The sequence below is a fragment of the Echeneis naucrates genome, chromosome 16, assembly GCF_900963305.1.
Source record: "Echeneis naucrates chromosome 16, fEcheNa1.1, whole genome shotgun sequence".
NCBI lineage: Eukaryota > Metazoa > Chordata > Actinopteri > Carangiformes > Echeneidae > Echeneis > Echeneis naucrates.
Window position 1 is genome coordinate 23,561,513 of NC_042526.1, and position 12,997 is coordinate 23,574,509.

At 44.4% G+C, this 12,997-nt stretch overlaps 1 protein-coding gene across 1 annotated transcript; it reads left to right on the forward strand.

Annotated features, from left to right (window-relative positions):
- Positions 1–6,137: 6,137 nt before the first annotated feature.
- On the forward strand, positions 6,138–10,660 carry hapln3 (hyaluronan and proteoglycan link protein 3). Its single transcript, XM_029522709.1, has 5 exons — positions 6,138–6,409; positions 6,507–6,704; positions 7,666–8,064; positions 8,934–9,236; positions 9,319–10,660. The coding sequence occupies exons 2-5, from the start codon at positions 6,560–6,562 to the stop codon at positions 9,594–9,596; spliced, it is 1,125 nt and encodes a 374-aa protein (XP_029378569.1). The 5' UTR covers positions 6,138–6,409; positions 6,507–6,559; the 3' UTR covers positions 9,597–10,660.
- Positions 10,661–12,997: the final 2,337 nt, after the last annotated feature.

A 12,997-nucleotide genomic window follows, 5' to 3' on the forward strand; every position in this document is an offset into this window, starting at 1 on the left:
TTGGAATTTTGTAGGTTTAATTTAACTCGACCTACAAAAAGATGTTCATTTGTCATTACAGCCCATTTGATCCTGCATCTTTTAATCAAGTTGGAAAGTGTCACCCTGAGCCCTGCAGTTCACTCTCCTGTTGGCCTTTTATTGAAGCCTTCATCTATAATCAGTCACACTGAAACCACACACACACACAAACACACATCTTTTGTGACTAACCATACCTTTCTGTGAAGAGCCTCTGCTAATGACAACGTGTTGACAGGCACAGACTGACAAGATCAATTGCCTGGCTCGTCTCTCAAAGAAACACACGCACACACTCGCTCTTTCATGTGGTCTTTTTTCTGGACTCTAGGTTCCAGCTCTGCTCACCTTCCTGGTCTCTGAATTTTGCTGCTGTGCAGAAATGACACCCCACCACCAACACCACCACCACGGTCACCAGGCAGTTCACAGGGTCTGCTGGTATTTGGGGCCCCAGGCCAAAAGCTTTCATCTGAAGCTTTGGGAAAAGCACCGATCTGGTCTCTTCAAACACACTGGGAGATAATGGCTAGTGACACATGGGGAGGGGAAACGTCTGTCACAGTGGGGGCTGCAGGATACACACACTCTGAAGGAAGGTTTCAGGGTTTCTGGATCTTTTCTTCTTCAAAAAAATTATACAGTACAGCTTCTTACCGTTTTATGAACTTAGTTCCATTTAGAAACAAAACAGTTTCATTGCTCCACTGAGATTCAGAAATTGAAGGTTGGTTATTTGTTATTTGTCAGCTTTGTGCTGGATTGCGTTCTGTCTTGTAAGACCTTATGAAAAATTTTGAACATTACAGAGCAAAATGAGCCTGGATCTAAATTGTGAAACACAACTAAAGCAGCTCATCAGCCGTCCTTGTGGTGTGGTTCTGTGGTGGACTTAGCCTGAAACATCTCTGACATCCAGGGTTTTTTGCAGACATTCCTCTTCTAATAATGACCCCCCCCCCCCGCTTTTGGTGAGTATTGATGCTCAAGCCAATCAGAGTCACTTTTCATTTGAAATGATCTCAGTATCCACCAGATGGATTTCTACAACATTTGATGCAGACATCCATGTTCCCCTGAAGAGCACCACTGTTTAGTGTGAATTTTAGCATTCTGATCTAAAATGGTGAATATCAAGCTCACCATGTTAGCATAAATGTCACAATATTGTTGTTAGCCTCTCGATGCTCTTAGTTTTTTTGGGGTACAGTTTAAGAAAGGAATCTGAGTCAAGGAGGAGAGAACCCAACATAAATATTTTCAGTGGTGAAAAAGACAGCTACGGGAAGTGGTGGGGGTGGTGGAGAAAAAAGGAAAGGACTGAGAGTAAAGATTGGACTGAAATAATAAGCTCTGACTTGTGGTGTTCAATGATATTCATGAGTGAATATGCAAATCTTTGACCACAACCGTAACCAGACACGGCTCAATTTATTTATTTTGTGATAAATGCAAAAAACGTGTTAAATACTGTGAATAATTCATCACATGACCGTCTGAATTGTCTACCCTTTAAAATCCCTGTTAAGGGATATAGCATCCTCTTTGTTTTCTTATGAAAAATATGATAAGTATGTGTATTGTATGATCCAAATTCAGAATGATATGTACGGATTAATAATTAATAAGTAATATATTCATCCTGTTACTCAATGTCAATGTTTGCCTGATGCTTGTTTCTGCATGTGTGCATGCTCGTGGTTTGGTCTTCCCCAGAGCCTCAGCTGCATGGCACTGATCAGGACGAGCAGCATTTTCCTCCCATTTAGAGGACTCTTCACACGGACCAGGGAGGTCCTCCTCTATAGATTTGAGGGAGCAGAAAGTGTCAGCAGTGGGAATCGAGGTCAGGACAGGGAGGAAGTGGAGAGCAAGTGAGGCGCTCAGGGTAGCAAAGTGTCATCTGAGGCAGAAGGAGTGGGGAATGTGGCCAGAGGCTGTGCGGGTCTGGGCTATGTCCCCGGAGTTCAGATTCACAAAGCCGCAGGCAAAGAGAGGCACCATCTTCTCCAGCAGGAAAAACAGAGAGCAAGCTGCAAGGAGCATGGACAGAGTGGGAATCTGCAGAGCAGACTATGGTGGCCAGTCTGTGCACTGTTCTCCAGAAGAGATTCTGCACAGATCCTCAGCGGCTGGCGGCATGATCAGGGGCTCGTAGCAGTTTCACTGGAAAAACTGTCCAAACTTTTGACTGCTACTGTAATTCTTTTTTTTCTTTAATGTGCACACAGGCCCCCATATTGACAAAAAAAACAGACAAATTTAGACATTTTTGTGAATTTTTTTAAAGAACAAAAACTGAAATATCACAGTTTTATAATACCTTGAGTATTCAGACCCTTTGCTCTGTGGTGGGCAGAAGCTAACACAGTCACGAGTCTTCTTGGGACATGACACCTGGATTTGGGGATCCCCTGCCATTCCTCCTTGCAGATCCTCTTCAGTTCAGTCAGGTTGGATGGTGAATGTTGGTTTCAGGTCTCTCCAGAGATGCTCAGCAGCCACAGAGTTGTTCCGAAGCCACTCCCTCGTTACTTCACCTGTGTGCTTCGGCCCAGTCTGAGGTCCTGAGCACGCGGAACGGTTTTCGTCCAGGAACTCTTTTTACTTGGCCACATTCATCTTTCCTTCAGCTGCAGCCAGTCGTCCTGTCCCTGCAGCTGAAGAACACCCCGCAGCATGCTGCCATCACTGTGCTTCACTGTTAGGATTGGATTGGGCAGGTGATGAGTGGTGCCTGGTTTTCTCCACACATACTGTTTAGAATTAAGGCCAAAAAGTTCAATCTTGCTCTCATCAGACCAGAGAATCTTATTTCACATAGTCTGGGAGTTGTGTTTTTTGCTAAACTATGCAGGCTTTCATGTGTCTTGCAATGAGAAGAGACTTCTATCGGGCCACTCTACCATAAAGCCCCAACTGGTGGAGGTGATGGTAGAACTTTCTCCAATCTCTCCACTGCATCTCTGCATCTCTGCAGCTCAGCCACAGTGAACTTTGGGTTCTTCTTTACCTCTCTCACCAAGGCTCTTCTCCCCTGATTGCTCACAGCCTGCTCTAGGAAGAGTTCTGCTCGTCCCAAACGTCTTCCATTTAAGGATTATGGAGGCCGCTGTGCTCTCAGGAACCTGAAGTGCAGCAGAAATTCTTTCAGATCTGTGTCTCGCCACAATTCTGTCTCTGAACTCTTCAGCAGTTCCTTCGACCTCATGATTCTCATTTACTCTGACATGCACTGTGAGCTGTAAGGTCTTCTATAGACAGGCGTGTGCCTTTCCTAGTCAAGTCCAGTCCATTGAATGAAACACAGCTGGACTCCAGTGAAGGTGTAGAACCATCTGAGGGATGGACAGCTTAAATATACGAGTGTCACAGCAGTGTCACGGTCTGAATACTTCAGTTTTTGTTCTTTAACAAATTTGCAGAAATGTCTAGATTTCTGTGTTTTTCTGTCAAAATGTGGTCCTGTCAGAATAAGCTGCTCCCATCAGGTCACAGTTACCGTAGGCTTCGTCGTGTCCAGATGCAGAACCAACAGATCGAAATTCGTCCCTGTGAGTGTTGTTTTGTGAAAAAGACACGGGGAAATCCTTTTCTTTTATGCATTTCTTTACAGCTGGCTCTGCACTGAATTGTCCCTCAAGGATAATAAAGATTACCTTGAACTTGACCTTACCTGTGAGATCAGGTGAACTGCTAAGTAGCCAAAGTTGACGTGTCAACCTGCTCAGCTAATAGACTGTTGGCCACTTTAGACAAACCTCCGGTCTTTTTCAGCCAATGCATGCCACAAAAGCTTAACCAACGTCTGTTGTAGTGCAGATTTTGATTTTGCTTCACCAGCTGTGTCCACTCTTGCCATTGTGTTGCCTAGCAGACTTAAAGAAGCTGATGTCCAAACTCTTGGTTGTAACAGTTGTACCAATAGCCACAACTCAAGCGTGATTGTTTCTGTTTTACTGCAGGCTAGTACAGGTTCATTTGTTGACTACATATGAAAGAACAAATCCTTCCTCACATGCACCCTCCCAAGGATGCAGCCCCTGATTTAGTGAACATGCCATCAAGACAGTGCCACTGTGGCCATGCTATCATGCCATTTATGGAAATTAGATCGGTTTTAAAAAGTGGTAAAAAATAAATAAATACCCTGTACCAGCATTCATCGTTCCTTTTTTGACAATAAAATGTATACATAAAACTCTGAACACTCTTTTTCTGATTCAGGGGCTGAGGGCAGCTATTTCCTCAACATGCACCAAACCTGCAACTATGTGACCCCCCCCCACTCTGCTGAAACAGTGATGGTCTTGGGTTTCTGTGAATTTGACCGGATGTCAGTCAAATCACTAGAAAAACATCAGAGGCTGCAGAGGGGCAGGCCGCAGGGGGAAGCTTCGCGTGTGTGATTCCAAAAGGTTCAACCCTCTTGAAGTGGAGGACTCCATGCTTTGTGTCTCTTCAAGGGATGGCATTGTCGTGTCAAACAGTAATATCTCCTGGAACAACAGGGTTCACCATGTGCCAGTGTCAGAAGGGCAGCTTCCATCTGTACCGTAAGAACCAGGCATCACTCTCTTTCAGGGGGTTGGCACACGAACAGTACATTTTTAGGGGCCCCAGTGGAGAAGTGGAATTGCTCTTGTTTTCCACCACAGCTGCTATTTTTTTTTAGCTAACAAAGGAAATATAAGTCAGTGGTGCAATATTTTCAGTATAACTTGAGGCCACGATAAAGGCGGCTGTGAAATATGCTCTGTCAGTCACAGCACACCAGGAGCACAGAAGCTGGCAGACTGTGACAATGCTGCTGATTGAAAACACGATATACACATTCAGGAAAGTGTATATTTTCAGGATTTGCCCCGATATGCCCCACTTATATTTCAAAACTGAGGGAGCTCATGCTTGATTTAGAGGAAAGGCTATGAAATACACCTGCATTGTTAAAATGTTGGCTCAGGCCTGGTCACAGTGTGAGTGCTGGTGAAAGAAAATCTCATCTTGACCTAGAAGATGTTTAAGGCGTGTATTTGCTTTTTGGATACGATGAAATATACAGACATAGGTGTTGTTCATCTACACATGCCGGTTTCATGTTGACCAGATGTCTGGTGCAGTGAGACGATGTCAAAAAGGGTCAACTAGGTTGAATTTTTAAGAGACATGCAAGTAACAGAGGCAGCATGGTGGCGTAGTGGTTAGCACGGTCACCCCACAGTAAGAAGGTTGCCGGTTTGGCTCCCGGCCTGGATCCTTTCTGTGCTGAGTTTGCATGTTCTCCCCGTAGCTGTGTGGGTTTCCTCCCACCGTCCAAAGACATGCATGTCTAGGTTAACTGGTGACTCTGTGTGTTGGCCCTGTGATGGACTGGCGACCTGTCCAGGGTGTACCCCGCCCTTTGCCCAATGTGAGCTGGGATTGGCTGCAGAAGCCCAGTGAAACAGAAAAAGCAGTAGAAGATGAATGGATGCAAGTAACAGGTTGCATCTGTGTCGTATGGATCTTTGTCATCTTCACATTTTCTTTTCATGTTGGAGATGTCGTGGGCTGATTCATTACGAAGTAACAACTCAGCGAAGTAAATGACAACAAAGAAACCACAACCGAAAACACTGAAACAAAACACAAGGAAGAAGATCGGAGAGAGCGTAAAGTCAAATCAAATCAGATTCTTTTGTATAGCGCCAAATCATAACAAAGTTACATCAGGGCACTTTACATATGGAGCAGGTGGAGACCAAACTGGAATGATTCAGAGACCCTACAGATCCCCGATGAGCAGGAAAACCCTCCTTTAAGAGGCAGAAACCTCGAGCAGAACCAGGCTGGGGGGGGAAGAGGAGGAACAAACCAGGAGGAGCAGAAAGGGACGGGAGCCATCAGAGAATTTAATACTCCTGAATTTACTGAATTTTTACTGCTGACATGGAGACCTTTATTGGCTTTCTCTCTCAGCTGTGTGTGTGTCTCAGTGACACCCAGTTTGTGGCTCCTGACCTTCACCTGTCCTCGCGGTGATCATTCATTGGTCCACGGTGAACTCACAGCCCAATGCTCGATGACGTCACGTGACGTCACGCCGACTTCAAAGGGGATGCCTGGTCTCGTGGAAGACACCCGGCGGGCCGACAAAGGAAGGACTGCTTCAGAGGACCAGGACGCTGATAAATAAATCCTCCAGTCACTGAGACGTGAGAAAAGGTTTTACAATCCATTCTTCAGCCCGATCACATTTCATGGACTGGTTTTTATCAAAAGTAGGTAATAAGTATTCAGCTGTTTTCCAGATTTACTTTTAGGAAAGTGGCATTTTTAATTTCCCAGCCGAAGCTCTGTGTGTTCACTGAGCCTGGAGGTGTTGGAAGAACTGCGGACTGATCGGGAGGTGAGTGATACAAACTTTAGTTTTGCTCTGAACGCTTTTGGGATGGCGCTGATTGAGGTGAACTGATTTCACAGTGTCTGTCTGGTATTTATGACAGTTTTCAGAGGAGGGGGATAAAGTGGGGGGCTGTGTTGTTTTGCGGAGGACATCATGATGCTCAGTCTGCTGCGCCCCCTCCTGGCTGCATGGCTGTCCCTGCAGCTGGCCGGCAGCTTCCCCGGCAGCTTCCCGGGCTACAGCTACAGCAACGGCTTTCACTACCAGGACATCAGCAACGGCAACGGCAACGGAGAGAGTAGGTCTCTGTGTGTGTGTGTGTGTGTGTGTGTGCACGGCACACATGATAACACAGCTGGCTCGAAGTCCCACACATGCAGTCAACACTACCTGTGACTGATGTGTGTGTGTGTGTGTGTGTGTTTAGATACCATAAACCAAAAGGTCATTGATGTCAATAACTGAGCTTTAATAACTTTCCCATTTTGTACAGATGGTTAACTTCAAGTTGTTAACATATAAAGGAGTAGTTCATGAATTAACAGGCATTTCTGTGGTTGGTCTGATATGTCAGGACTGATTGAGACATAAAAATTGACATAACTCATCTGACTCAAACATCAACTTGTGAGTTCCAGGTCTTAGGGTGCTATTAGTGGAAAGAGTTCTCCCACAGCTCTGAGCGAAGGAATTGTGCCAAGGGTGAGACAGACCCAGTGACATGATGGAGAAAAACAGTGAAAACTTTTAGTCCATAACAGAGAAGGGTTTCTATTCAGGCAGCATCACGTGAGTACTATCTGAGATGTCAACAACCGCAGAGCTCAAAAACAAAGGCCAATCACTGCACACTGCACACACAGAGTCTCTAATTAGAGGCTTAACGTGTTTATTTTGAATAAAACCTGTCATAAAAAAGTACAATGAGTAGTGGCATTCAAAACTTACTGTGGTTGTCTTCTCCTCTTTCCTGTTGACATGAAACAGTTAAATGCAGTAATGTCATGGGATGCTTCGACAGGCCAAGCAAAGTCATAGATCTTTACCAGATAAATGCTGACTTTTTTCCGTCAGTCATTACTTGCTGAGATACTGAAAGGTCCCTTTAACTGGAGGCAGCACCAAAATATAACGTGCTATTTCCTGACCTCCTGCATAGGCTTCACTTTAAGCCCCAGCCTCCATGTCTATGTTTACGTCCAATGCTTGGTAGTCTTAGTCTCCCTATGACACGCCCCTCTGGTTTGTGCCATTTCTAGTCTACTTTGATGGGATTCGTCTCCACGTGGAGTCCCCGCAGCCATCGGTGTCAGCTGTCAGGGGGAGCAGTGTCACGCTCCCCTGTCACTACCACTATGAGCCTGAGCTCAGCACACCTCGCAGGACCCGGGTCAAGTGGTCCTGGTTGCCTGCTAACCCCATAGCTGAACCTGCTTCCCCTAATGCCTTCACCAGAGAAACTGAGGTGATGGTCTCCATGGGCCAACGTCACCGCAGCTACGGCAGCTTCCGGGGCCGTGTGCGCCTGAGACGCTCAGTACCAGGGGACATGTCTCTGGTGATTAATGAACTGCAGCTCAATGACACAGGAAGATATCGCTGTGAGGTGATTGACGGCCTGGAAGACGAGAGCGTCACTGTGGAGCTGGAGATGCGAGGTGAGAAATAAGTGTGCGTTTTTGAGAGAAGGGTTTTGGAGCGGGCTGTTTGGGAGTCAAGGACACTCAACCCACCTGCCTGCTTCTGTGCAGTTTGTCATCAAACAGACTGTAAGTCAGTGTGAAGCAGGAGTTAGAGATGCTGTTGACATATATTTTCAGTAGCTTGCATCTTTTTTCATTGTTGGCTGACTCAAGATCTCTTCTATCTGATGAAACTGGAATAAACACAGCGCAGGTGTCCTTTAGAGCTTTTTTTTTTTTTTCATTGCGTACTGACCAAAACAGACTGCGTTGATCTTTAAGGCCGAACAAATTCCCTATTATAAATATTATAACAACATAAAACATTTTGAAACCTACATTGTTTGCATCCATGCTTACTTGCCACCAGTGTGCCTTTCCAGGGCCACATGAATGTGCCTCCATGAGCACCAACCTGCTTTTTAGCAACACTGGTTGGAAACTCTCCAAGGTACCTTCAAGCAGATCGACATTAGAAAACTGTAGTTTGGTAAATCCACCTGAGGCAGAAGATTTGGTTTATTAGTGATTCAAAAACTGTTTTCCTTTTAAGCAGTACTATCCAATATGCTTTGTCTGAGCCTGAGAACATCCAAGTTAAATGTATTTTCTAAGCATTTATATTGAGTTTTTAATCCCATGCAAGCGCATTCTCAGCATCAACAACCGTTTCCTGATAGGACTCAACACCAAATGATTTTACAACAACAATAATGATAATAATAATTTTCTCTTGCTGGTTAATATTGCATTTAACACACCATGACTCCTACCTACTGTCTGGGTTGCTCTATTTTGGACTGAATGACCACAAAAACTGTATTGAAACACTTGTTCTTGTACAGGCGTGGTGTTCCCTTACTACTCCAAGAAAGGACGTTACCATTTTAACTTCTTTGGAGCCCAACAAGCATGCCAGGATCAGGACGCCACTCTAGCTACATTTGAACAGCTCTTCTCAGCCTGGGAGGAGGGGCTTGACTGGTGCAATGCTGGCTGGCTGGCTGACGGCACAGTGCAGTATCCAATCACAGTGCCACGTGAGGGCTGTGGAGGCGTGGATTTAGCTCCTGGTCTGCGTAGCTACGGGCAACGGCATCGCCTACTCCATAGCTACGATGCTTTCTGCTTCTCTGCCTCTGTCAAGGGTGAGTGTATCATTATGCGTGAACTTTTTCACCTGCTAGATCAATACAGGACAGTGTGTTCATTCAGTCTCTCCTGCAATAGGCACCGTGTACTTCTTAAAGCACCAGACCAAGCTCAACTTCACTGAGGCAGTCCAGGCTTGTGCCAGTGATGGAAGTGGAATTGCTAAAGTAGGCCAGCTGTACGCTGCTTGGAGGCTGACAGGGCTGGACCGCTGTGACGCCGGCTGGTTGGCTGATGGGAGTGTGCGTTATCCTATCACAAAAGCCCGGGCTAACTGTGGCCCTCCTGAACCGGGGGTGCGTAGCTTTGGCTTTCCTCCTCTGTACCTAGAGTTCGGTGTCTATTGTTATCGTTAAATGTTGTGACTCGGCACAACACACCACAAAACATTCTAACAGCACACAGGTTGGAAGCTCTGCTCATGAGAAAGCATCAGCTGTAGCCTGGATGCAAGTTAGCAGTTTTAGTCGCGTTGTTCATTTCTGAGCTATTTTTGGATTAATCAACCTCAACTTCTATGACTTTAACTCATGTCTCAGTATTGACCTTTAATACTATTCAACAACTGTTTTTGCAATTCTTCTTCTACGATATATCAACACTATATGGCCAGAAGTATGTGGACGGGGCAAAGTGATATCCATATGTAATTGCTAAACATTTCATTCCAAAGGCAGAGGCCATTAATATGCTGCTATAACAGCCTCCACTCTCTTTGGAGGGCTCAATCCAGGACTTTGGACCTTGGTTGCAGGGATTTTTTCACCTCAGCTACAAAAGCATTATTGACGTCAGCGACTGTTGTTGGGTGATTAGCCCACTAGTTTACTGGCTCACATTTGGTATTCCAGCTTGTCCCAAAGGTGCTGAATGGAGCTGAGGTCAGTGCTCCGGCAGGCCCACCAAGTTTCCAACAAGAACACTGGAAAATCCATTACTTAAGAACTTCTTTTGTATCAGGGGGCATTGTTATGTTGAAGCAGGAAAGAACCAAACTGTAACCGTATGAGCACACGTCACTAACTGTCACTATATAATATGCATTAAATGGTTACAGTTAACATCAGACTTGCCTTAAATTAACTAATCAAAATGGCCCGGACCTGAAAAAAGGACCTGAAATTAGCATCACCCTGGATTTCTGGATTGAAATTGCTACTTTCATTATCTTTAATCGGATTTCTGCAGAATATAAGTTCTGTGACAAACAAAGCTCTAGGATACCTACACACTTTGTTCAGCAGGCTAATCGTGATAAATAAAGAGCAAAACCACAAAACAAATACAACTGATGTACATAAAAAGCAAATGTTGGACAGGAAATGATGTACACTATCATCATGTCTTAAATGTAGTTTGATGTAGCCGGTCGTCTTACAGAGTTAGCAACACTAAGTACCAAATAAAACCATAAAGTAAAGCCTGGTGAGTAGGTTGGTCTTCATTTTATAATGTGGAATAAAACGTGAAAATGTTTTGAACTTGTGTTAACCACAGATCTTATTGCAGCCATATGACTAAAGGACGAAGGAACCAGAGTTGCAAAAATGCACACTTACCTCAGGGCTCATTCCTGCAACACCCTATTCGCCATATAGTTTATAGCGTCCCGACCACAACAACAGCCTGCAGACACATTACGACTCAGTCTTAGAGCCTCAGGTTTGGGTCCTTTTGCTGCATGACACCCCCTTCTCTCCACCCAAAATCAGTTTTGGTTTAAAACTTGCTTTAATGCAAGTGGCTCTAATTCCATGCTCCAGGAAGTTATTCTGATCGAGATTCCAAACAAGTTACTTCTGTTCCACCACGCCTCAGTCCTTTATTTATTCAGCTCACATTGTCTTTTTCCAGCAGTGCCCCCCAGAGCACTGCAGTGAAACAGGAAGAGATGTCTTAACATGTCAGTACAACCACAGATTTCTGGATTAAGTGTTACTCTACTGTCACATGTCCGTCATTGGTCCATGAATGCGTCCTCACTAACTGTAGTTTACTTCCACTGTTGACTATTTCTGTCTTTCCCACACTGTGAAATTTACTGTTGAGTCTTTGTTTGCATATCCTTTATAAAGTACAATGTCTGAATCTCTTTTTCATTTCTCTAAAGATAAAACTGAAGTTTTGAGTGTTTCTCTGTATTATAGTAATATTCAAACCACATTTACATTCACAAGTGGTGTTTCATTACACACCTATGATTGTTTCATTGTATGTCCATTCAGTTGTACTATTTTCTTCAAATTAATAAAAACTGCTGAAAAACAAGGTCTTATATGAGACACATTTATTAGAAGGAATCAGGTGTGTAAAAAACAAAGCTCTGCGTCTGTATTTGTTGATGGATCTGGATGTGAGTGGTTTGGGAGGGGGTTTGATTGTCCAGTTTTGGACAGTGAAAGTTTATCCATAAAATACAGTAGGCCGCACACAAACGCGAAGACAGCTTATCAAATGGTGCTGGCAGAGGACAGTGTTACACACTCACAAATCTGCACCATGAAAGACCAGACTCTCAATTTGCAGCTGCGTTGGGTCGAAGTTATGTTTTCAAAACGCCCACAGCAGCTCACTCAATGTGCCTTTTAAGTGAATGCAAGTAACACTCCGCAGATTTAAGTGCTGGTCTCAACAAGAGTAAAACTCTAACCAGTGCTTCTGTGAGGTTACAGCAGAATTATAAGTTGGGGAGTAACTAGTTCATATTATTAAGAATACATAAAATCATTAATGTGATGGTTCGTAAGTTAAAACCTTTAGGAAGCCGTGATTTACTCTTTAAATCTTTAATGAGATATAATTTACATGCCTTTAATGTTATTATGTGCAAATCAACTGCAGCTGCCCTGTGTGGTGGAGTGAAACGAAGCACTCTGAAAGGTTGCTTTTCGAGTTTTCCTCGTGTTCTGAGACTCAAAACTCAAGGAAATATACTGTTATTACATGGATATACAGCTCTATTGCTCTGCAGCACTTGATTTACTGTCCAATTTTATTTCTGATGTGAAAATTACTGTTTTTCTCTACAGCTGTTTGTCTCCACAGCTGTCACAACACTGTTAGAGAGAGCAGGTGGTGATTTGTGAGACAGCCTGATTTTGTTTCATTTGATTAAATTCAAGGGCAGAACATATGAAAGAGGTGGCAGTAGGCCAGACAGCAGTACTAACCCTAACCCTACAGTAAAGTACTTGGGAAAAATGTTGATCTGTTGATGGCTGCATTCAATTTGAGGTACTTTTTTTTCCCCCGAAGCACAATTTGATGTAGATATTCAGCATTATAGGCAGCTTCCCTCATAAAAAACTGAGAACAAGCCTCAGGAGATCCCCAAATTCACTGAGATTCATCCCACAGCGTCCATGGATGTCTGCAGGGAACGGCAGAGTAGATAATGGAAGATAGGCTGATATATTAAATCCGGAAACATGTTAAACAGAGCAGCCATCCGACATCAGCATCCTAAAGGTCGCTCTCACTGGTTTACCTCCACTCAGTGTTGGAACAGGACTGTCGGGGCAGAGAGGTGAGATGGGTGAGCGACCCACACAGAGCAGCCACTGTAAGTAAAGCTAACGCGCCGCTCTGTCTGGACACGATGCTCTTTGAGATGAGTGCAGTCCAGCACGCTGCTACGCCCTCCTGCATCCGCTGCAAACAGTCCCACTGATTATACTGCCAGCAGCTTTTATAAACACATCCTATTTACACCTGCTGGACACACACACATGAACACACCCAAACACAACTATAGATT

What these genes read in the sequence shown, in the direction of transcription:
- hapln3 (XM_029522709.1), top strand. Translation starts at nt 6,560, where the DNA reads ATGATGCTCAGTCTGCTGCGCCCCCTCCTGGCTGCATGGCTGTCCCTG. An exon ending in CGGCAACGGCAACGGAGAGA is followed by an intron (nt 6,705 to 7,665) that starts GTAGGTCTCTGT and finishes TGCCATTTCTAG; the next exon opens with TCTACTTTGATGGGATTCGT. An exon ending in CTTCTCTGCCTCTGTCAAGG is followed by an intron (nt 9,237 to 9,318) that starts GTGAGTGTATCA and finishes CTCCTGCAATAG; the next exon opens with GCACCGTGTACTTCTTAAAG.